The sequence below is a fragment of the Osmerus eperlanus genome, chromosome 7, assembly GCF_963692335.1.
Source record: "Osmerus eperlanus chromosome 7, fOsmEpe2.1, whole genome shotgun sequence".
Classification (NCBI taxonomy): Eukaryota; Metazoa; Chordata; class Actinopteri; order Osmeriformes; family Osmeridae; genus Osmerus; species Osmerus eperlanus.
Window position 1 is genome coordinate 1261427 of NC_085024.1, and position 25162 is coordinate 1286588.

Consider the following 25162-nt stretch of genomic DNA (forward strand, 5'->3'; position numbering starts at 1 on the left):
TGGTCCAGTTCCAGGTCCTGGTCCTGTGGACAGACTTGTCCAGGTCCTGGTCCTGGTTCAGGTCCTGTGGACAGACTGGTCCAGGTCCTGGTCCTGGTCCTGGTTCTGTGGACAGACTGGTCCTGGTCCAGGTCCTGGTCCTGGTCCTGGTCCTGTGGACAGACTGGTCCAGGTCCTGGTCCTGGTTCTGAGGACAGACTGGTCCTGGTCCAGGTCCTGGTCCTGTGGACAGACTGGTCCAGGTCCTGGTCCAGGTCCTGGTCCTGGTTCTGTGGACAGACTGGTCCTGGTCCAGGTCCTGGTCCTGGTCCTGTGGACAGACTGGTCCAGGTCCTGGTTCTGAGGACAGACTGGTCCTGGTCCTGGTCCAGGTCCTGGTCCTGGTCCTGTGGACAGACTGGTCCAGGTCCTGGTCCTGGTTCTGAGGACAGACTGGTCCTGGTCCTGGTCCAGGTCCTGGTCCTGGTCCTGGTCCAGGTCCTGGTCCTGGTCCTGTGGACAGACTGGTCCAGGTCCTGGTCCTGGTCCTGTGCACAGACTGGTCCTGGTCCTGGTCCTGGTCCTGAGGACAGACTGGGCTCCACATGCCTTCCCACACACCCTATGAGGAACATGTATGAGCACAGGGTCGATGTGGGTGGCAATTAAATTAATAATGTAACAGCAGATGGCTGTAATCAGGTTACAGGCTTGTCGAAGAGTCCACCTGTGTGATATTTGATTGGTAATACTTTCTAAGAGGTGCTGTTGGCATTCACAAAGTATCTGAAATTACAAGATTAGTCAGTAGTGAAAGGACAGAAAAACGCCTTGATAATAACTTTGAAGTGTTTCCAAAGCAATCAGAAGCCTCATAGGCCTCTGCTGATGGCCAATCACCAGGCAGCAGCTCAGAGGTTGCCAGGTAGTGTGTCGGATGACAGTAAGGGAGCGTTTTAATTCCACGCAGTAACGAGCGTCCTGCGTCTCTGGTGTTTCTGTGAGCGTCTGAAGCGGCGAGGGGAAGAGAGCACTGGAACTATCGATCCAGTACCTGCCCGGAAGAGACACAAGGTGATTATAAAAGCTGTGCCGTCAGTTTCATCTACACTGACAGAGGGAAAAGTGGGACATGAGGTTCACAGTGAAAGAGAAGCTCTCGCCGTGAAATAACACCGTAATTCTGGCCCCCAAGTGCATAGAGATATGATTATTTTTACCATTAGGAGAGTTGAAGCTTCCTGTGAGCCGTGTTGAATGTCCTCACTCCACGGTCCTTCCTTAATGTCCTCACTCCACTGTCCTTCCTGAATGTCCTCACTCCACTGTCCTTGCTGAATGTCCTCACTCCACTGTCCTTCCTGAATGTCCTCACTCCACTGTCCTTCCTTAATGTCCTCAGTCCACTGTCCTTCCTTAATGTCCTCACTCCACTGTCCTTCCTTACTGTCCTCACTCCACTGTCCTTCCTTAATGTCCTCACTCCACTGTCCTTCCTTAATGTCCTCACTCCACTGTCCTTCCTTAATGTCCTCACTCCATTGTCCTTCATTAATGTCCTACATTTTTGTCTTGTCCAGCTTGAGTATTTTTTATTTAGAATTTTGTCTAGTAGCCTATATCTCCCACCTCGTGATAGCTACACGTCTGTAGGTGCAGGGATGACAGCTACATGTCTGTAGGCGCGGGGATGATAGCTACATGTCTGTAGGCACAGGGATGATAGCTACATGTCTGTAGGCGCGGGGATGATAGCTACACGTCCGTAGGCGCAGGGATGATAGCTACATGTCTGTAGGTGCAGGGATGATAGCTACACGTCCGTAGGCGCAGGGATGATAGCTACATGTCTGTAGGTGCAGGGATGATAGCTACATGTCTGTAGGTGCAGGGATGATAGCTACATGTCTGTAGGCGTGGGGATGATAGCTACGTACATGTCTGTAAGTGCGGGGATGATAGCTACACGTCTGTAGGTGCAGGGATGACAGCTACATGTCTGTAGGCGCGGGGATGATAGCTACACGTCTGTAGGTGCAGGGATGACAGCTACATGTCTGTAGGCGCGGGGATGATAGCTACATGTCTGTAGGCACGGGGATGATAGCTACATGTCTGTAGGCGCGGGGATGATAGCTACATGTCTGTAGGCACAGGGATGATAGCTACATGTCTGTAGGCGCGGGGATGATAGCTACATGTCTGTTGGTGTGGGGATGACAGCTACATGTCTGTAGGTGTGGGGATGATAGCTACATGTCTGTAGGTGCAGGGATGATAGCTACATGTCTGTAGGCGTGGGGATGATAGCTACATGTCTGTAGGTGCGGGGATGACAGCTACACGTCCGTAGGTGCGGGGATGATAGCTACATGTCTGTAGGCGTGGGGATGATAGCTACATGTCTGTAAGTGCGGGGATGATAGCTACACGTCTGTAGGTGCAGGGATGACAGCTACATGTCTGTAGGTGCGGGGATGATAGCTACATGTCTGTAGGTGCAGGGATGATAGCTACATGTCTGTAGGCGCGGGGATGATAGCTACACGTCTGTAGGTGCAGGGATGACAGCTACATGTCTGTAGGCGCGGGGATGACAGCTACATGTCTGTAGGCGTGGGGATGATAGCTACATGTCTGTAGGCGAGGGGATGATAGCTACATGTCTGTAGGCGTGGGGATGATAGCTACATGTCTGTAGGTGCGGGGATGACAGCTACATGTCTGTAAACTGGGGGGTCTGAGGATCGAAACTTTTCTCAATCTGAGGGGAGACAAGAACGGCAAATCTTCGCCTTTGACCTTGAAAAAGTCCCGCAGGGATTAGTGTTCTCAGTCTCCTCACACTTTATCTGATGACCTTGTGTGGCATGTGGGTTTTTTGAAAAAAACAAACGAGATTTAATTATGTAGATGTGAAATTAAGAGTTTAACAGAGCCCGAGGGTTAGTGAGAAAGATTAACAGCATGACCTGCTAATCATAGATATTAAACCAAGATTGTGGGCGTTGTTAGTAACATACTGCGCAGTTGTGTGTCAGCTATCTTGGTAGATGTATTGAATTTTTTTCAAATTTTCTTATAACTGAACTTTTAATAAGAGTGGCTCAGATAAAGGCAGTGTTGCAGGCTGTGTGTTTGTGTGTGTGTTCATGTAGCCAATGTCGTATGCATGTATATGTATTAGCTTGTGTGTGTGAGTGTGTGTGTGTGTTAGCATTTGTGTGTGTGTGTTAGCATGTGTGTGAGTGTTAGCATGTGTGTGTGTGAGTGTGTGTGCGTGTGTGTTAGCATGTGTGTGTGTGTGAGTGTGTGTTAGCATGTTTGTGTGAGTGTGTGTTAGCATGTTTGTGTGAGTTTGTGTTAGCATGTGTGTGTGTGTGCGTGTGTGTTAGCATGTGTGTGTGTGTGCGTGTGTGTTAGCATGTGTGTGTGTGGCTGTGTGAGTGTTAGCATGTGTGTGAGTGTGTGTGTTAGCATGTGTGTGTGTGTGGATGTGCTCGAGGGCGGAGAGAGGAGTGTGAGGACTGCGTCCCTGGCAGACCACGGGCCTCATTATACCCCCAGATGGCTGGAGCTCCGCCCCGCTGGGACTGGTGCGCGGGCGGGCCGGCATTAGCACCCAGCGGGGCAAGGGGACGACCAAGTGGCCCTCTCGTTTGGCAGAGGACCACTTGGCTGCACGTCGCGACTCTCGCTGAGACTTCATCTGCTGCAACACGTCTCTATCACCTTCGTCCTCGGGCCTGGTGGTGGTACCAAGTTCAAACTGGACCTGCTGTCTGGTGGTGCTTTCAAGGTTTAAATGAGACTCTAGTGTTATAATAAACATTTTTCAACTCTATTTGATTACTACACAAGTTGTGTTAAGGCAGTGTTAATGTACAGTAGTTCTACCCTCACACCTCCCATTTGATGTGGTACTGACACAGCATGGTTGATCTGTCAGCTGATGTACCAGCAGTCAGACTGCAGAGAGGATCCGCTGTACAGGAGCACAGGTGTGTCACACACACACACACACACACACACACACACACACACAGGCACCACTCACACACTCACCTCCCTCCCCTCTCTCCGCCCTCTCACAGTGTACACAATGGAGAGGCTCTGAATCAATCCAGATATAATATAATACTCAGATGAACACCCCGCATCAGAGGGCCAGACTGAGGGAGGAACCCATGGACGATCACAGCCTCTCTCTCATCTCCACCTGATGAGCCTCCGTTTGGAGTGAAGACAAAAGCCAGTCTGGATCTGAAGATCAAAGGAGCACTTGGGGGAAATATAAAGTTGTTTTTCGTTCTCAAGCTCCTCTCCCGGTCAAGACCCATTACTGCAGGCCAACGTGGAGATTTGTTTATCGCTCGGCTGTAGGAACGCTCCGCCGGAGAGAGTCTGGAGGAGACGGCAGCAACCCGGAGAACAAAGACAGCAGAGAGCTGGAGGCAGAGAGCTGGAGGCAGAGAGCTGGAGGCAGAGAGCTGGAGGCAGATGGCTGGAGTCAGAGGGCTGGAGGCAGAGGGCTGGAGGCAGAGGGCTGGAGGCAGAGGGCTGGAGGCAGATGGCTGGAGTCAGAGGGCTGGAGGCAGAGGGCTGGAGGTAGAGGGCTGGAGGTAGAGGGCTGAAGGCAGAGGGCTGGAGTCAGAGGGCTGGAGGCAGAGGGCTGGAGGCAGAGGGCAGGGGGGGTTGGGGCGGCAAGGGAGCCTGGGGGGGCCTGGGGGGGCAGGGGGTGAGGGTAGGGGCGTGGCCAATTAATATTATTATTATTCAGTTAGCAGACACTTTCCTCCAAGGTGACATACAGGGATGGACTTGAACCTGCAACCTCTTGATCTGCAGTCAAAGGCTTCACCTCTAAACTGAACCTCTATGTTCATCCTGTTGTTACTATTGCAGGCTGAGGGATTCTGTGAGGAAAGGGTGGACATTAGGTGCGTTCGACATGGACTGCAGCTGCATGAAACGACCGGCGAGAGTAGCCGCTTGCAGTCGGGGAGGAGTTAAAAACGGCTCTGTAAAGTCGGACATTCCAGCTTCTCGTGGTTTGCTGCGTTGACGTCAGTCATGGCCGATCAAGCGCTGTTTGCTTACTTTACTTTATTTATAATTAAACTTAGTCTTTCCGTTAGGGGAGAGGTGGACTAAAACCCTTTCTTCAACAAATTTTTTATTCAATTAAACTGTTTGGTCTGGATTTGAGCGTTGGTGAACTTAAGGTGTCAGAATAAATACAAAACACGCGTCAAAGTTGTCGTGTGTGAGTCTGGCCAATCATGAAATAGCTGTGTCGTCATTAGAACCTGTGCAGTTGCTCTTGAGAAAATGCGCTCGGCTACACGGCCGGCAATTCTCGAATCAATGTCATGGTACTTTGATGGCTACGTCACAGTGACCTAGCCTCGGCGCCGTCTCAAGTCGGACAAAAAGTCTAACCAGAATTCACTGTTTCAAGTCAGCCGCCTGCAGCCGGCTGCAGCGCTGCATGAAGTCAGTGCATGTCGAACGCACCTAATGACAGCTCATCTCCTTTTTATTTTATTTGTATTTAACCTTTATTTACCCAGGCAAGATCATTAAGAACAAATTCTTATTTACAATGATGGCCTGAAAAAAAGCACAAGCTTTTTGAGGGAAAGGGGGCTAAGGGAAAAAAATCAGGTTAAAAAGTACAACGGCACACAACCACAGCAGTACAGACATACAGAAAAAAACACAAAGCAACAACAAAAACAAGCAGGTTAAACAAAGCAGGGCATTAATAACATAGGGAGTCAGGGAGGATAAAAAATGTTAAAAGCACAAAGCAAGACACATTATTTACAACAACCACAATCAGGACACAGACTGACACTGGCAGGTATGAACAAAGGATACAGGCAGGAGAAAACAAAGGCAACATCAGTAAAACAGGAGGACAAACTAGGCAGTTGGCAACAGACAAAAGACAAACCATGGGGATGAATAGACAACAAGATACTGGGGTTAAAAGGTGAGAAAGCATTTACAGGGTTCAGTGAGGATGCGTGAAATGGTTTATTTAAAGGCCTGGTCACATGATCCCTTCTTGGTCACCTGAAACCTTCTTGGTCACCTGACTCCTTCCTGGTCAGGCTCCCTGGTGATGGTGGTGTTGATGATGATGGTGGTGTTGATGATGATGGTGGTGTTGATGGTGATGGTGGTGTTGATGTTGGTGATGGTGGTGTTGATGGTGATGGTGGTGTTGATGGTGATGGTGGTGTTGATGATGATGGTGGTGATGATGGTGATGGTGGTGTTGATGATGATGGTGGTGTTGATGGTGTTGATGATGATGATGGTGGTGTTGATGATGATGGTGGTGTTGATGGTGATGGTGGTGTTGATGGTGTTGATGTTGGTGATTGTGGTGTTGATGATGATGGTGGTGTTGATGGTGTTGATGTTGGTGATTGTGGTGTTGATGGTGATGGTGGTGTTGATGATGATGGTGGTGTTGATGGTGATGGTGGTGTTGATGATGATGGTGGTGTTGATGGTGATGGTGGTGTTGATGATGATGGTGGTGATGATGATGATGGTGGTGTTGATGATGATGGTGGTGTTGATGATGGTGATGGTGGTGTTGATGATGATTGTGGTGTTGATGATGATGGTGGTGTTGATGATGGTGGTGTTGATGATGATTGTGGTGATGGTGATGATGATGATGGTGGTGTTGATGATGATTGTGGAAGATCCTGTTGCAACAAGAAAACAGCCTATCAAAGCTTTACAGCCACTTCCAATCAAACAACTAAGATGAAGCTTGACTCTCATTGGGTAGCAGACACTTACACATCAGATACCTTTCTACAGGGGGAGAGACACACAGAGCACTGATTCAACTCCTCTCGCTGGGCGGATTATAACGAGACACTTTATTCTATAACTCTAGTTTTGCTCATTTATCACTGGAGTACTTGACAGATAATGTGTTGGCTTGCAGAATGCTGTGTTCTGATGAAAGCCAGTGGTTGGGTAATGAGATAGTGGAGTGCTTCACTCTAACAGGGTGAAACATGCTCCATGATGCTCTCCCCGATGGCTTTATGGTGCTAGATCGCTTTTGATTAAACTCTGCATGGACTAAATGGGCACACTCACTCGTGCATGCACACACACCCATGGACACACACACACAGAGCTAACCCTGGCCCACACACGCATATACACACAGTTAACCCTGCCCTCCCACACACACAACTAACCCTGACGCACACACGCATATACACACAGTTAACCCTGCCCTCCCACACACACAACTAACCCTGGCCCACACACACATATACACACAGTTAACCCTGCCCTCCCACACACACAACTAACCCTGGCCCACACACACATATACACACAGTTAACCCTGCCCTCCCACACACACAACTAACCCTGACGCAAACACACATACGCACACACTCACAGCTAACCCTGACGCACACACACAGCTGCCCAGCACTCACACACACAAAGCTAACTCTGACCTGCACACACACTCACACACTCCGTCCATCTGTTAATCCATCTGTGTGTTGATTGACTGGCCTCTTAAGGACCGCGCTAGCAAGCCGCTCACACATGGAGGAACAAGGTTTGCCTAGAGTGTCAGCCTAGAGGAACCAGAGGGGCTCTTCTCACACACACATTAACAAGATGTTGGTTTTGCTGTTCTCTACAAACATTGTTTGACAAATTATTGTGTCTGGTAGTTGAGATGTGGTTACTGTACATTTTGTCTGGTAGCTGAGATGTTATTTTACTCAGTGTCTGGTAAATACAGTTGATTCCTTAACTCTGACCACCAAAATAGTGTTCGTTTCTGTTAGAAAATACGCACTTCTGTTCTGGACTTTCTGCTGTCGGCAATATTTGTACGTCATTTTTGATGAAAGTGTCTGCTAAATGAATCAAGTGTCAAATGTAATACCCAGGAGCTTAGACAAGCCCATCTGTTTCCATGATGTCTGCTGACAGAGGCAGCAGAGGAACACGAAGAGGAGGAGAAAGGGGGGAGAGAAATAAGGCAAAGATAAATGGGTTCTGTCAGGAAAGGAGGGAGGGAGGGAGGGAGGGAGGAAGGAAGGAAGGAGGGAGGGAGGGAAGGAAGGAGGGAGGGAGGGAGGGAGGGAGGAAGGGAGGGAGGGAGGGAGGGAGGGAGGAAGGAAGGAAGGAAGGAAGGAAGGAAGGGAGGGAGGGAGGGAGGGAGGGAGGGAGGGAGGGAGGGAGGGAGGGAGGGAGGGAGGGAGGGAGGGAGGGAGGGAGGGAGGGAGGAAGGAAGGAAGGAAGGAAGGAAGGAAGGAGGAAGGAAGGGAGGGAGGGAAGCACATGACCCTGTCCAGGTGATGAACTAGGAAGCTGTGGTTGACGTGAGCAGCAGTGATGTAGAGCTGGAGCCAACTTCTTTCCTTCTCCTCCCGTATCCACGGGAACCACCGGGTGATTCATGACTTGTTGTGGTGAGAGAGTTTTGTTGTGTCAGCCTCTGGACAACAAGCAGCACCCAGCTAAACAAGCCTGCAGTGTCCAACAAAACCCCCTCTCCTGCTACCAGCCGCTGTGGGTCAGGGAGGTTTTACCACAGACACCACACAGGACTGCTGCAGCACAGGACTGCTGCAGCACAGGACTGCTGCAGACACAGGACTGCTGCAGACACAGGACTGCTGCAGACACAGGACTGCTGCAGACACAGGACTGCTGCAGATAAGTCTCTATTTATTCTGTGTGAAAAAAAACGGCTTCTTGTTGTCTCATCATCTACGATGTGAAGCAGCATTTCATTGTGTCTAAACAACCAAACCATGTAATTTTTTGCCCAAATCTAACCCTTAGCCTATAAATTATTCTCTATTTTAACACCTCTATTAGAGCTATAATCAGACAAAGGTTAATTGACAGAGTGGAGGCACTGGGATGGTGTTTATGTTAAACCTTGATTTATTCCAGAAGTCATCAAGGCAACCCCAGTATTTTAGATTAGTGGTTTTCAACCCTGGTCCTCAGGGTCCACTGTCCTGATTCTAATAAACGGGTCTGGGTGCTCCTGGTCTCAGTGACTGTGTGCTCCTGGTCTCAGTGACTGGTGCTCCTGGTCTCAGTGACTGGGTGTTCCTGGTCTCAGTGACTCCTGGTCTCAGTGACTGAGTGCTCCTGGTCTCAGTGACTCCTGGTCTCAGTGACTGGGTGCTCCTGGTCTCAGTGACTGGGTGCTCCTGGTCTCAGTGACTCCTGGTCTCAATGACTGAGTGCTCCTGGTCTCAGTGACTCCTGGTCTCAGTGACTGGGTGCTCCTGGTCTCAGTGACTCCTGGTCTCAGTGACTGGGTGCTCCTGGTCTCAGTGACTGGGTGCTCCTGGTCTCAGTGACTGGTGCTCCTGGTCTCAGTGACTGGGTGCTCCTGGTCTCAGTGACTCCTGGTCTCAGTGACTGGGTGCTCCTGGTCTCATTGACTGGGTGCTCCTGGTCTCAGTGACTGGGTGCTCCTGGTCTCAGTGACTCCTGGTCTCAGTGACTGGGTGCTCCTGGTTTCAGTGACTCCTGGTCTCAGTGACTGGGTGCTCCTGGTCTCATTGACTGGGTGCTCCTGGTCTCAGTGACTGGGTGCTCCTGGTCTCAGTGACTCCTGGTCTCAGTGACTGGGTGCTCCTGGTCTCAGTGACTGGGTGCTCCTGGTCTCAGTGACTGGTGCTCCTGGTCTCAGTGACTGGGTGCTCCTGGTCTCAGTGACTCCTGGTCTCAGTGACTGGGTGCTCCTGGTCTCATTGACTGGGTGCTCCTGGTCTCAGTGACTGGGTGCTCCTGGTCTCAGTGACTCCTGGTCTCAGTGACTGGGTGCTCCTGGTCTCAGTGACTGGTGCTCCTGGTCTCAGTGACTGGGTGCTCCTGGTCTCAGTGACTCCTGGTCTCAGTGACTGGGTGCTCCTGGTTTCAGTGACTCCTGGTCTCAGTGACTGGGTGCTCCTGGTCTCAGTGACTGGGTGCTCCTGGTCTCAGTGACTCCTGGTCTCAGTGACTGGGTGCTCCTGGTCTCAGTGACTGGGTGCTCCTGGTCTCAGTGACTCCTGGTCTCAGTGACTGGGTGCTCCTGGTCTCAGTGACTCCTAGTCTCAGTGACTGGGTGCTCCTGGTTTCAGTGACTCCTGGTCTCAGTGACTGGGTGCTCCTGGTCTCAGTGACTCCTGGTCTCAGTGACTGGGTGCTCCTGGTTTCAGTGACTCCTGGTCTCAGTGACTGGGTGCTCCTGGTCTCAGTGACTGGGTGCTCCTGGTCTCAGTGACTCCTGGTCTCAGTGACTGGGTGCTCCTGGTTTCAGTGACTCCTGGTCTCAGTGACTGGGTGCTCCTGGTCTCAGTGACTCCTGGTCTCAGTGACTGGGTGCTCCTGGTCTCAGTGACTCCTGGTCTCAGTGACTGAGTGCTCCTGGTCTCAGTGACTCCTGGTCTCAGTGACTGGGTGCTCCTGGTCTCAGTGACTGGTGCTCCTGGTCTCAGTGACTGGGTGCTCCTGGTCTCAGTGACTCCTGGTCTCAGTGACTGGGTGCTCCTGGTCTCATTGACTGGGTGCTCCTGGTCTCAGTGACTGGGTGCTCCTGGTCTCAGTGACTCCTGGTCTCAGTGACTGGGTGCTCCTGGTTTCAGTGACTCCTGGTCTCAGTGACTGGGTGCTCCTGGTCTCAGTGACTGGGTGCTCCTGGTCTCAGTGACTCCTGGTCTCAGTGACTGGGTGCTCCTGGTCTCAGTGACTGGGTGCTCCTGGTCTCAGTGACTCCTGGTCTCAGTGACTGGGTGCTCCTGGTCTCAGTGACTCCTAGTCTCAGTGACTGGGTGCTCCTGGTTTCAGTGACTCCTGGTCTCAGTGACTGGGTGCTCCTGGTCTCAGTGACTCCTGGTCTCAGTGACTGGGTGCTCCTGGTTTCAGTGACTCCTGGTCTCAGTGACTGGGTGCTCCTGGTCTCAGTGACTGGGTGCTCCTGGTCTCAGTGACTCCTGGTCTCAGTGACTGGGTGCTCCTGGTCTCAGTGACTCCTAGTCTCAGTGACTGGGTGCTCCTGGTCTCAGTGACTCCTGGTCTCAGTGACTGGGTGCTCCTGGTCTCAGTGACTCCTGGTCTCAGTGACTGGGTGCTCCTGGTCTCAGTGACTCCTGGTCTCAGTGACTGGGTGCTCCTGGTCTCAGTGACTCCTGGTCTCAGTGACTGGGTGCTCCTGGTCTCAGTGACTCCTGGTCTCAGTGACTGGGTGCTCCTGGTCTCAGTGACTCCTGGTCTCAGTGACTGGGTGCTCCTGGTCTCAGTGACTCCTGGTCTCAGTGACTGGGTGCTCCTGGTCTCAGTGACTCCTGGTCTCAGTGACTGGGTGCTCCTGGTCTCAGTGACTCCTGGTCTCAGTGACTGGGTGCTCCTGGTCTCAGTGACTCCTGGTCTCAGTGACTGAGTGCTCCTGGTCTCAGTGACTCCTGGTCTCAGTGACTGAGTGCTCCTGGTCTCAGTGACTCCTGGTCTCAGTGACTGGGTGCTCCTGGTCTCAGTGACTGGGTGCTCCTGGTCTCAGTGACTGGGTGCTCCTGGTCTCAGTGACTGGGTGCTCCTGGGTTTATTTGATCATGTCTGTGGGACAGATGGGACTGGCACTATAGTTATTAGTTATGGAAATGACTTCACATCACTTAACACAGATGTGAGTGTGGGGAGAAAGCCATCACAGTTACTCCCCTGCCTCTCCCCCTGCCTCCCCCTACCCCTCCCCCTGCCTCCCCCTGCCTCCCCCTACCCCTCCCCCTCCCCCTGCCTCCCCCTACCCCTCCCCCTGCCTCCCCCTGCCTCCCCCTACCCCTCCCCCTACCCCTCCCCCTGCCTCCCCCTACCCCTCCCCCTGCCTCCCCCTGCTTCCCCCTACCCCTCCCCCTACCCCTCCCCCTGCCTCCCCCTACCCCTCCCCCTGCCTCCCCCTGCTTCCCCCTACCCCTCCCCCTACCCCCCCTGTCATAATTAACGTCAGCATTTTCCAGAAGACTTCTCCAATTATCACTCTCTCTTAATGGAGAATGTACCGCACTCTAAGCTTCTCCTGGCCTTTTGTTTGCCTCCACTCTGGCGTGGCACCCTCCCCCATCTCCCCCTCCTCTCCCATCTCCCTTCCCCCTGGCTCTTCCACCCCTAATTGGCAAAAGTTCCAGAACTGTATTGTGGCTGTTGTTGTTGTTGTTGAGTGAGACCCCCGCTGGAAGAGAGCAGCAGAGGGTTTAAAGCTGAACATCACTGTGAGGATCGCAATCAAGCAGAAAGAGCCGGAATACTTAAAGTCATCAGTAAGTCACTTTAAACCCTGTTTAATGTATACAGCTGGTGGAGGAGGAGGAGTGGGATGATGATGTGAGGACAGAGTAACATCCAGCCACAGACATGATGATGTGAGGACAGAGTAACATCCAGCCACATACATGATGATGTGAGGACAGAGTAACATCCAGCCACAGACATGATGATGTGAGGACAGCAGAGTAGGGTTGTTCTGAGGAGTTAAGTGATGAGCAGGCTTGGTGATAGGATTAAAAAGCTGCATAATACTGCCTCCACTGTGGCTGCGTGTTCATTAGGAGTTATTATATAACGATCAGGTTCCCACTGAGGGGCTTTGCAGTATTGTGGATTATTAAATCTCTCTCCCCCTCGACCAGTGAGGAGGAATCAGGGATATCCATTTTGAGATGAACAACGCACTGGAGCCAGTTCTAACTGGGTCTATCTGGTTCTATCTGGTTCTGACTGGTTCTATCTGGTTCTGACTGGGTCTATCTGGTCTACTCAGCCACCAACAACACAGATGATGTCATGTGAACATCCTGTCATGAAAACAACTCTTGTAAACAGCTCTTGTATTCCGGAGCTTCTATCTGCTGCACGCACACACACACACACACACACCCACACACCCACACACACACACACACACACACACACACACATACAGTGTCCTGTCCATCATGCAGAAGCACAGACCACTTGGGTGGTTAGATATCTTAGCAGAGAGAGCGGGGGAGTGAGGGGGGGAGAGATAATAAGAATGCATGAAACAGAAAGAGAGGGAATAGAAAAATAAAAACAGAGGGAGAGAAAAAACTTGCGAGAGCGGTAGAGGAAGAGAAAGAGAGCAAGAAATGAAGGTAGAGAGAGGAACAGCCTTGCTGTAAAAGTGGGCGTCTGTGAAGCTGTAATTCTGTCATTCAGCCTCTGCAGACCTGGGAGACGCAATCACAGGAGCTGACAGCTCAACAGTTATAATAATTGGAACAATTAGCATTAGAATTCATAAGGACCCCATCTTCAATGGGGCCAGTAATTACACCAAGACTCAGATAAAAAAGCCTCGATTAGCAGAGAGTGTGGATCCCTCCAGACTGCTGCCAGGATGTAATCCTCATCTCCAGCATCGGTGGAAACCCTGGGAACGACACTGAGGGGAGACAACCTCCTGTCTTGATGGTGCAGCAGGAACATCAGAAGGAGCTAGGAACCTTTTCTGAGACAGGGTTAGCGTTAGAGGATGTGTCATGTGCTAGCAAGCTGCCCCCCTCCCCTCCCCACCCCTCCCCCATTTTCTTCCCTCCCCTCCCCCCTCCCCTCATCCCCCCTCCCCCATTTTCATCCCTCCCCTCCCCCCTCCCCTCATCCCCCCTCCACCATTTTCTTCCCTCCCCTCCCCCCGCACCTCATCCCCCCTCCACCATTTCCTTCCCTCATCTCCTTTTATTCCATCTCCTCCTCTTAGTGTGTTAGTTTATCTACAGGTGATTCACAGTGTAAACACATTTCACAAACACACTTCATAAATAACATACACACCCAAACACATATGCATACATGTTCAAGGACATAAACACACACAAGGACACACATATGCACAAAGGGATATGCACTCACACACAAGGACACACATTGGCACAAAGGGATATGCACTCACACACAAGGACACACACACCAGCATGCATGGGAACACACTAACTACACACTGAGGCCTCTGGTGATTTGGATGGTTATATAAACATAGTTTATGCCTTTGGTTCTCTGCCCTGGCTAAACAGCATCATCTCATTAATCATCACATTTAATTAAGAGATTTAATAGCCATTGAAGTGGATAATAGGGAGAAAAATATTGTTCCATGGAATCCGATCATGAATGCTTCAAACTAATTAAACGAACAAGTGGTCTTTTAAAAGGATCTCATCCTCTCTCGCTCACAAAGCAAAGGCATCTATTCAGATCAATAACTGCTTAACTAAATACCATTTGTTATTTCAGTCCAGAATGAGCTTTTTCAATATACATTAAGCTTACCAAGCATTGTATCCCAACATCAACAGATCGATGTATGAAGGTATTACTAACTGAACATGCTCTCACTCTCCAGGAGCAACACACACACCCAGGAGCAACACACACACCCAGGAGCAACACACACACCCAGGAGCAACACACACACCAGGAGCAACACACACCCAGGAGCAACACACACCCAGGAGCAACACACACCCAGGAGCCGGGAGGAGTGGAGAGGAGTCATTCAAATTCATAATGTAAGACTGTCGTGTGTGTGGATGTGAGTGTGTTCGTGGATGTGTGTAGTTACAGAGCCTAATGTATGATGATTGTGTATGTGTGTTTGTGTGTGTGTGGATATGTGTGTATGTTTTTAGGTGTGTGCAAGTGTGTATGTGTGGGGAGGTATATGTATGTGTGGATGTGAGTGGTGTGTGTATACGTGTGAGTAGGTATGTGAGTGTGTGGATGTGTGGGTATGTGTAGGTATGTGTGTGTGGTTACAGCATAGAGCCTCATCACTAGACCTGTTCCCATGGCGATGGAAAGTGAGACACCTGTCTCTACACACACCTATCAGCTGTTCCCGTGTGATGGGGGAGGAGAGGGGGGTTGGTAAAGTGGACTGGTATGGTAACGGCAGCAGGAAGAGAGAGAGATGGATTACAACCTCCCCCTCCTCCTCTCCCTTCCCCTCCTCCTCCCCCCTCCTCCTCCTCCCCTCCCTCCTCCTCCCCCTTCCCCTCTTCCTGTCCCTTCCCCTCTCCTCCTCCCCCCTCTCCTCCTCCCCCCCTCCCCTCCTCCTCCCCCTTCCTCTCCCTTCCCCTCTCCTCCTCCCCCCTCCCCCCCTCTCCTCCTCCTCCCACCCTCCCCTCCTCCTCCCACCCTCCCCCTCCCCAATTGAAGACAGTTATTAAAAGAAGACAGCACTGCTTGTGGTTTAAATGTACAAAGTTGCACAGGTCTTTTATCAATTTTTGAAAAATATTTATCAATGAAAGATAAGTCAAATCAACAGTAAGAAGAAATAACAATAATTAATATCAACAGTAACTAGCATCGAAATCAAACCATTTCATATTTTACAGAAACACCTGAGGGAAGCAAAAAAAGAAAGAAAATAACCCAAAAATAATAAAGTAAAAAAAAGAAAGATCCAAAAGGACAGAGGACTGTTCAGGGTCTCTCGGCCACCCAGGTAGGAACACCTCCCTCTCCTGTCCCACCTGCAGCAGGCTCTGTTTACATTCGCCATGCTGGCTCTCAGCCATGGGCGCCGCCATCTTGGAAAAACCCCAGCCTGACTAGCCAGCGTGGCCAGCCTGACTAGCCAGCCTGACTAGCCAGCCTGACTAGCCAGCCTGACTAGCCAGCCTGACTAGCCAGCGTGGCCAGCCTGACTAGCCAGCGTGGCCAGTCTGACTAGCCAGCGTGGCCAGTCTGACTAGCCAGCGTGGCCAGTCTGACTAGCCAGCGTGGCCAGTCTGACTAGCCAGCGTGGCCAGTCTGGTCTGGGAGTCACCAAACAGGAAATGTAGCTTAGAAATAAAGAAGGTAGAGACGATTTAAGAAAAAGAGTCCCGTAAACAAAATAAACGTAAGCTAAGAATGGTCCCTAGAGATGTAAAATCACTTCAGTGTCCACCATTTGACCTTTTCTCCATATGCCGTCGGTTTTCTGTTTGACCAGGAAGAGGGTGGTCACGGTTTATCTGGGGGATTTCATGATTTTAATTTATACACATTTTCTACATTAGATGTTCATTAGTACTGCTTGCTGTTGGTCTCACCTCTCGTAGAAACATCTGTTATAAGAAGGAGAAACACCAACACAAAGGAAACTTTGGTCAAAGAGAACACACACACATACACACGCATACACACGCGTACACACACGTACACACACACAAACACACACACACACACACACACAAACACACATACACACACATGCGCACCCGCATAGAAAGCAACTGCAAGATCAAGAAAAAGATCTTAATTTCTCCAAGGGGAGTGAAAAAAAACAAATGAAAGCTCTCTCATTTTCTTTCACAAGCCCAACCCTTCTCCCAAACATCTGGGTCTGCAGGTACTGGTGTTCCTCACAGAGGACAGACAGGAAATAAAGGTGCTCTAATCTGTTCATGAAAGTCATGTTCGTTTGATTGTCCACAATAAAAGTAGTTTGGGCAGGATGTGTGGGCTCAGGCATATACAATCACAGCGTATACAACAAGATCCTTTACTGGAAAGGAAATAAGAGTCCATAACAGGGCCACCATGGTGTCACCATGGTGACACAGGGCCATAGTGACACAGGGCCATAGTGACACAAGGCCATGGTGACACAGGGCCATAGTGACACAGGGCCATGGTGACACCATGGTGACACAGGGCCATGGTGACACCATGGTGACACAGGGCCATAGTGACACAGGCCACTAGTGACACAGGGCCATAGTGACACAGGGCCATGGTGACACCATGGTGACACAGGGCCATGGTGACACCATGGTGACACAGAGCCATGGTGACACAGGCCCATGGTGACACGAGACCTGCGGTGTGTTGGTATGTACGTGTATGTTGGTGTGTGTGTGTATGAGTGTGTGTGTATATACTGTATGTGTGTGTACATACTGTGTGTGTGTATATGAGTGTGTGTGTATGAGTCTATGCTGCTGCAGGAGCCTCCTGCAGACAGGCCTGGCGGATCACAGGGAGGGGGTGAGCCTCTGTGTTGAACACCCAGTCCTCCAGCGGCAGCAGGTCATCATCTGAGAAGAGGAGGTACAGATATCTGAGGTAGGGAGGGGGGGGGGGGGAGGAGGGGAGAGGGGGGGGAACAGTGAGAAATAAAAAGGTTTGGTTTGTTTGTGTGTATGTGTTGTGTGTATGTGTGTGTGTATGGTATGTGTGTAAATGGTGTGTGTGAGTGTATGGTGTGTGTATGTGTGTGTGTGAGTGTATGGAGTGAGTGTGTATGGTGTGTGTGTAGGGTATGTGTGTATGGTGTATGTGTGTGTCTGTGTGTGTATGGTGTGTGTGTGTGTGTGTGTGTGAGTGTATGGTGTGTGTATGTGTGTGTGAGTGTAGGGAGTGAGTGTGTATGGTGTGTGTGTAGGGTATGTGTGTATGGTGTATGTGTGTGTGTGTATGTGTGTGTATGGTGTGTGTGTAGGGTATGTGTGTATGTGTGTGTGTGTGTGTGTGTGTATGGTGTGTGTGTGTGTATGTTTGTGTATGGTGTGTGTGTGTGTGTGTATGTGTGTGTGTGTGTGTGTATGGTGTGTGTGTGTGTGTGTGTGTATGTGTGTGTATGGTGTGTGTGTGTGTGTATGGTGTGTGTGTGTGTGTATGTGTGTGTATGGTGTGTGTGTGTGTGTGTGTATGGTGTGTGTATGTGTGTGTGAGTGTAGGGAGTGAGTGTGTATGGTGTGTGTGTAGGGTATGTGTGTATGGTGTATGTGTGTGTGTGTATGTGTGTGTATGGTGTGTGTGTGTGTGTGTGTAGGGTATGTGTGTATGGTGTATGTGTGTGTATGTGTGTGTATGGTGTGTGTGTGTGTGTGTATGTGTGTGTGTGTGTGGGGACCTACTTGAGAGTTTCTGACAGGAAGAAGCTCTGCTGCATGTTGTCGTGGCTGGCGGAGGAGGAGTACACGTCTCGGATCCCAGAGAAGCCGCTCTCCACCCTGCAGTGCTTCTCCAGCGCCTGGAGACGCCAGGGCACATGCTTAACACACGCTTAACACTCACTTAACACACGCCTAACAGACGCTTAACACACGTTTAACACACGCTTAACACACGCCTAACAGACGCCTAACACACGCTTAACACACACTTAACACACGCTTAACACACGCCTAACAGACGCCTAACACACACTTAACACACGCTTAACACACGCTTAACACACGCTTAACACACACTTAACACACGCTAAACACACGCCTAACACACGCTTAACACACATGTAACACACGCTTAACACACGCCTAACAGACGCCTAACACACGCTTAACACACGCTTAACACACACTTAACACACGCTAAACACACGCCTAACACACGCTTACACACGCTTAACACACGCCTAACAGACGCCTAACACACACTTAACACACGCTTAACACACGCTTAACACACACTTAACACACGCTAAACACACGCCTAACACACACTTAACACACGCTTAACACACACTTAACACACGCTAAACACACGCCTAACACACGCTTAACACACGCTTAACACATGCCTAACACACGCCTCTCTACAGACAGCAGTGGATGAGTCCATGGCTAGGCGTGCAGATTATGTCATCATAACAAAGGCTGACTAATACGTCCTCATTAACCAGGACCTGCAGTACATTTAGTCATTTAGGCCAGCCTCCGTCCCACCCCCCTGCCCCGCCCTGCTCCCCCTGCCCCACCCTGCTCCCCCTGCCCCCCCTGCCCCGCCCTGCTCCTCCTGCCCCGCCCTGCCCCGCCCTGCTCCCCCTGCCCCGCCCTGCTCCCCCTGCCCCGCCCTGCTCCCCCTGCCCCGCCCTGCTCCCCCTGCCCCGCTCCCCCTGCCCCGCCCTGCTCCCCCTGCCCCACCCCCCTGCCCCGCCCTGCTCCCCCTGCCCCGCCCTGCTCCCCCTGCCCCGCTCCCCCTGCCCCACCCCCCTGCCCCGCCCTGCTCCCCCTGCCCCGCCCTGCTCCCCCTGCCCCGTCCCACTCACCTCCACAGCCTCCCAGCCCCACTCTCGGTACTTGGGGTCGTGGGTCAGGCGCCACATGTACATGTAGCTCTCGATGACCTCTGGCCTCAGGATGTAGTATCTGTCACTCAGACGGGTGGCCGTCGCCTCGGCGCCGCCGTCAAACCGGAACGCCTCCGGACCCAGCTTGGTGGCTGAAGAGAGGAGAGAGAGCAGGCTCTGTCACTAGCAGAGGAGAGAGAGCAGGCTCTGTCACTAGCAGAGGAGAGAGAGCAGGCTCTGTCACTAGCAGAGGAGAGAGAGCAGGCTCTGTCACTAGCAGAGAAGAGAGAGCAGGCTCTGTCACTAGCAGAGGAGAGAGAGCAGGCTCTGTCACTAGCAGAGGAGAGAGAGCAGGCTCTGTCACTAGCAGAGGAGAGAGAGCAGGTTCTGTCACTAGCAGAGGAGAGAGAGCAGGCCCTGTCACTAGCAGAGGAGAGAGAGCAGGCTCTGTCACTAGCAGAGGAGAGAGAGCAGGCTCTGTCACTAGCAGAGGAGAGACAGCAGGCTCTGTCACTAGCAGAGGAGAGAGAGCAGGTTCTGTCACTAGCAGAGGAGAGAGAGCAGGCTCTGTCACTAGCAGAGGAGAGAGAGCAGGCTCTGTCACTAGCAGAGAAGAGAGAGCAGGCTCTGTCACTAGCAGAGGAGAGAGAGCAGGCTCTGTCACTAGCAGAGGAGAGAGAGCAGGCTCTGTCACTAGCAGAGGAGAGAGAGCAGGTTCTGTCACTAGCAGAGGAGAGAGAGCAGGCCCTGTCACTAGCAGAGGAGAGAGAGCAGGCTCTGTCACTAGCAGAGGAGAGAGAGCAGGCTCTGTCACTAGCAGAGGAGAGACAGCAGGCTCTGTCACTAGCAGAGGAGAGAGAGCAGGTTCTGTCACTAGCAGAGGAGAGAGAGCAGGCTCTGTCACTAGCAGAGGAGAGAGAGCAGGCTCTGTCACTAGCAGAGGAGAGAGAGCAGGTTCTGTCACTAGCAGAGGAGAGAGAGCAGGCTCTGTCACTAGCAGAGGAGAGAGAGCAGGTTCTGTCACTAGCAGAGGAGAGAGAGCAGGCTCTGTCACTAGCAGAGGAGAGAGAGCAGGCTCTGTCACTAGCAGAGGAGAGACAGCAGGCTCTGTCACTAGCAGAGGAGAGAGAGCAGGCTCTGTCACTAGCAGAGGAGAGACAGCAGGCTCTGTCACTAGCAGAGGAGAGAGAGCAGGTTCTGTCACTAGCAGAGGAGAGAGAGCAGGCTCTGTCACTAGCAGAGGAGAGAGAGCAGGCTCTGTCACTAGAAGAGGAGAGAGAGCAGGCTCTGTCACTAGAAGAGGAGAGAGAGCAGGTTCTGTCACTAGCAGAGGAGAGACAGCAGGCCCTGTCACTAGCAGAGAAGAGAGAGAAGGCTCTGTCACTAGCAGAGGAGAGAGAGCAGGTTCTGTCACTAGCAGAGGAGAGACAGCAGGCCCTGTCACTAGCAGAGAAGAGAGAGCAGGCTCTGTCACTAGCAGAGGAGAGAGAGCAGGTTCTGTCACTAGCAGAGGAGAGAGAGCAGGCTCTGTCACTAGAAGAGGAGAGAGAGCAGGCTCTGTCACTAGAAGAGGAGAGAGAGCAGGTTCTGTCACTAGCAGAGGAGAGACAGCAGGCCCTGTCACTAGCAGAGAAGAGAGAGAAGGCTCTGTCACTAGCAGAGGAGAGAGAGCAGGTTCTGTCACTAGCAGAGGAGAGACAGCAGGCCCTGTCACTAGCAGAGAAGAGAGAGCAGGCTCTGTCACTAGCAGAGGAGAGAGAGCAGGTTCTGTCACTAGCAGAGGAGAGAGAGCAGGCTCTGTCACTAGAAGAGGAGAGAGAGCAGGCTCTGTCACTAGAAGAGGAGAGAGAGCAGGTTCTGTCACTAGCAGAGGAGAGACAGCAGGCCCTGTCACTAGCAGAGAAGAGAGAGAAGGCTCTGTCACTAGCAGAGGAGAGACAGCAGGCCCTGTCACTAGCAGAGAAGAGAGAGCAGGACCTGTCACTAGCAGAGGAGAGAGAGCAGGCCCTGTCACTAGCAGAGGAGAGAGAGCAGGCTGTGTCACTAGCAGAGGAGAGAGAGCAGGCCCTGTCACTAGCAGAAGAGAGAGAGCAGGACCTGTCACTAGCAAAGGAGAGAGCAGGCTCTGTCACTAGCAGAAGAGAGAGAGCAGGCTCTGTCACTAGCAAAGGAAAGAGAGCAGGCTCTGTCACTAGCAGAGGAGAGAGAGCAGGCCCTGTCACTAGCAGAGAAGAGAGAGCAGGCCCTGTCGCTAGCAGAGGAGAGAGAGCAGGCCCTGTCACTAGCAGAGGAGAGAGAGCAGGACCTGTCACTACCAGAAGAGAGAGAGCAGGCTCTGTCACTAGCAGAGAAGAGAGAGCAGGACCTGTCACTAGCAGAGGAGAGAGAGCAGGCCCTGTCACTAGCAGAAGAGAGAGAGCAGGACCTGTCACTAGCAGAGGAGAGCAGGCTCTGTCACTAGCAGAAGAGAGAGAGCAGGCTCTGTCACTAGCAGAGGAGAGAGAGCAGGCTCTGTCACTAGCAGAGGAGAGAGCAGGCCCTGTCACTAGCAGAGGAGAAAGAGCAGGCCCTGTCACTAGCAGAAGAGAGAGAGCAGGACCTGTCACTAGCAGAGGAGAGAGAGCAGGCCCTAGCAGATAGCAAAACATTCATAGTTGTGGAAAAAAGTCTTCATAGCTAGTTATTTGTAAACTATACAAAATGAAAAATAACCTAGAGTAAATAAAACACCACATAAGATGAGTCTGGCACACACACACACAAACACGTACGCGCACACACACACACGTCACAATAGTTTAACATTTGTTTGCCATTTGTTACAAGTACAGGTAGACTGGAATTATTTAGCCCTGCTTCTCTTGACAATTCCTTGCAGCCTATCTAAATCTATAATACGTATTCTAAACCTGTAATAAATATTGTCTACAATAAAACAAATGCACTAGTCAACTGCCTATCTGCCTAACTGTTCTACCTGCTTGAGCTCCTTGCTCCAGCTAATTAGCTTCTCTACCTAGCAGGCTCTCAGACACAGATGCAGACGGACATCTGCTCTAGTGTTGTCTCCTATACAGGCTGACAGGCCAAAACAGAACAAAACAAGCACGGATTGTGTCCCACAGAACGACACAGCGCTGATTCCAGTGTGTTATGGCCCAGAGCTGCTGCTGGCCCAGGAATGTGCATTGGCCAGGGAGCAGTGTGTGAACAGGAGCTGATAAATGAGGTTCTGGGCAGCAGGGTCTCTGTGGTCACCGCCTGGAGAGGTGGGCCTGTGAGTGGCCGTGCCCGGCCGCGATGGAGAATCACTCAGAAATAACAAACTAAGACAGACACACGGCCCACTGGGTCTGCCTCAAACTAACTCTGATACTGACAACTCATTATGTTACTATTGACGTGGGTGTTTGTGTGTGCGTGTTTGCTTGTGTGTGTGTGCCTGTGTGTGCGTCTGTGTGGTCAGGATAATGAACAAGCAGAGTCAAACAAGGAGACTATTGCTCAGCGACAGTTTAAAGAGTGTAAACATATTTCACTGCACCCTGGGAGAGATAACCTCACATCCAGACTAGACTTGACTGTGTTTCCCATGGCGCTGAGCCACTAAACTCCTCCCCCCTGAAGCATGCCTGGGGTTATGTATTTCTTGCTAATTCCAACAAACCACATCACGATAGATAACCTGTGTTGTTGACAACACCATCGATTCTCAACACGGCCAATCAGATACAGCCGAGTCGGCGCGTGATTATTGGCTGCGTCTGTCTCCCTGTGGGCTGTCCTTTGGTGTAATTGGCTGTTGTGATGGAACAGAAACAAATCCATGGTGTGTGCTGGTGTGTTGCACCTGCAGGGGAGCCAGACTGCAGGAGACAGGAGGAGAGAGGGCTGCTCTGACATCAGACAGGAGAACATGTTGGTGTATCTGGTTGGTGTAGTGTGTGAATTATCTGGTGTAGGTTGGTTATCTAGTGTCGTGTGTGTCTTCTGTAGGTTATCTAGCATAGGCTATCAGGGGTAGTTTGGTTATCAGATGTAGCTTATCCGGTGTAGTATGTGTCTTTTGTATGTTGTCTGGAGAAGGTTATCTGAGGTAGGTAATCTGGGGTAGATGATCTGGGGTAGATAATCTGGGGTAGGTAATCTGGGGTAGGTAATCTGGGGTAAATTATCTGGGGTAGATGATCTGGGTTAGGTAATCTTGGGTAGATAATCTGTGGTAGGTAATCTGTAGGTTATCTGTGGTAGGTAATCTGGGGTAGATGATCTGGGGTAGGTAATCTGGGGTAGGAAATCTGAGATAGATGATCTGGGGTAGGTAATCTGGGGCAGGTTATCTGGGGTAGGTAATCTGGGGTAGGTAATCTGGGGTAGGTAATCTGGGGTAGATGATCTGGGGTAGATGATCTGGGGTAGATGATCTGGGGTAGATGATCTGGGGTAGGTAATCTGGGGTAGATGATCTGTGGTAGGTAATCTGAGGTAGATGATCTGGGGTAGGTAATCTGGGGTAGATGATCTGGGGTAGATGATCTGGGTTAGGTAATCTGGGGTAGATAATCTGGGGTAGGTAATCTGGGGTAGGTTATCTGGGGTAGGTAATCTGGGGCAGGTTATCTGGGGTAGGTAATCTGGGGTAGATAATATGGGATAGGTAATCTGGGGTAGGTAATCTGGGGTAGATGATCTGGGGTACATGAACTGGGGTAGGTAATCTGGGGTAGATGATCTGTGGTAGGTAATCTGGGGTAGATGATCTGTGGTAGGTAACCTGGGGTAGATGATCTGTGGTAGGTAACCTGGGGTAGATGATCTGGGGTAGGTAATCTGGGGTAGGTAATCAGGGGTAGATGATCTGTGCTAGGTAACCTGGGGTAGATGATCTGGGGTAGGTAATCTGGGGTAGGTAATCTGGGGTAGGTAATCTGGGGTAGGTAATCTGGGGTAGATGATCTGTGGTAGGTAACCTGGGGTAGATGATCTGGGGTAGGTAATCTGGGGTAGGTAATCTGGGGTAGGTAATCTGGGGTAGGTAATCTGGGGTAGGTAATCTGGGGTAGGTAATCTGGGGTAGATGATCTGTGGTAGGTAACCTGGGGTAGATGATCTGGGGTAGGTAATCTGGGGTAGGTAATCTGGGGTAGGTAATCTGGGGTAGGTAATCTGGGGTAGGTAATCTGGGGTAATGTGTGTTTGTGTTTCAGGCATCTGGGGTGGGAGAGCCATAAGGATCCTCTCCTGAACAACAATATGATTCCGGATTCAGCTCCTAGGAGAAGAGACTGGTCACGTCTGTAGGCCTGAGTCTGCCTCGGTCTGCCTCAGTCTGCCTTGGCCTGCCTCTATCTGGGCCCAGAGCAGTAATCTCCCCTGATCCCCCTGTCTGGAGACTGTCTGGATCCCTCTCTGCATGAATCATCACTCCTCTGGAGTCTTAATGTACTCAACATGTTCAATCTGCCTCCGGAAAACTATTTTCTTCCTTATTTTTTCAGTTGATTCCATTAGCCTGAGTTTGTGCTCTTGTTAAAAGCTGCTTGGTGTTTACCAGGGAGGGCAGCAGCTTCTGGAGGGTGAGACGTCCTGGAGGAAGGAGAGATCTGCTGGGCGTCGTGGAGTGGATGCCACTCAGCCATGACTTTACAACTGACAAAGAAAGCTGCTTCTCACAGCGCTCTGCTGGCCCCCTGCCAACACAGCAACAGGCTGGCTGGGGGAGGTCGGAGAAGACAGGGGAGGGTGGAGAAGGGAGGAATGGAAGCATGACTATATCAAGCCCTCCTCATCAGCTGCCAGACTCAACACAGACTGGGCGTGGCCTCCAGTCACCCCTGGTTACCACTGGTCACCCCCTCTCTCTCTCTCCCTCTCCCTCTCCCTCTCCCTCCCTCCCTCCCTCCCTCCCTCCCTCCCTCCCTCCCTCCCTCCCTCTCCCTCTCTCTCCCCTCCCTCCCTCCCTCCCTCCCTCCCTCCCTCTCCCTCTTCCTCGCCCTCCTCGCTCTCCCCTCTTCTCATCTCCTCTCTTTCTCCCCTCTATCTCCAATTACAAAACTGACACTTTCTACCGCCTACCACAGAGAGCATGAG

The 25162-nt window shown here is 51.4% G+C and overlaps 1 protein-coding gene across 4 annotated transcripts in view; it reads right to left on the reverse strand.

The window, feature by feature from the left end:
• Positions 1–15252: 15252 nt before the first annotated feature.
• The window catches only part of LOC134024047 (mannosyl-oligosaccharide 1,2-alpha-mannosidase IC), a 140354-nt gene continuing 130444 nt past the window's right edge, over positions 15253–25162 (reverse strand). For all 4 annotated transcript variants that reach the window (XM_062466433.1, XM_062466434.1, XM_062466436.1 and 1 more), the window contains exons 10-13: positions 19052–19224; positions 17919–18034; positions 15765–17119; positions 15253–15715 (exon numbers count right to left, since the gene is read on the reverse strand). In XM_062466433.1, the coding sequence (XP_062322417.1) occupies positions 16993–17119; positions 17919–18034; positions 19052–19224 (416 nt within the window). In that variant the 3' untranslated portion in view covers positions 15253–15715; positions 15765–16992. The remainder of the gene's footprint in view (positions 15716–15764; positions 17120–17918; positions 18035–19051; positions 19225–25162) is intronic.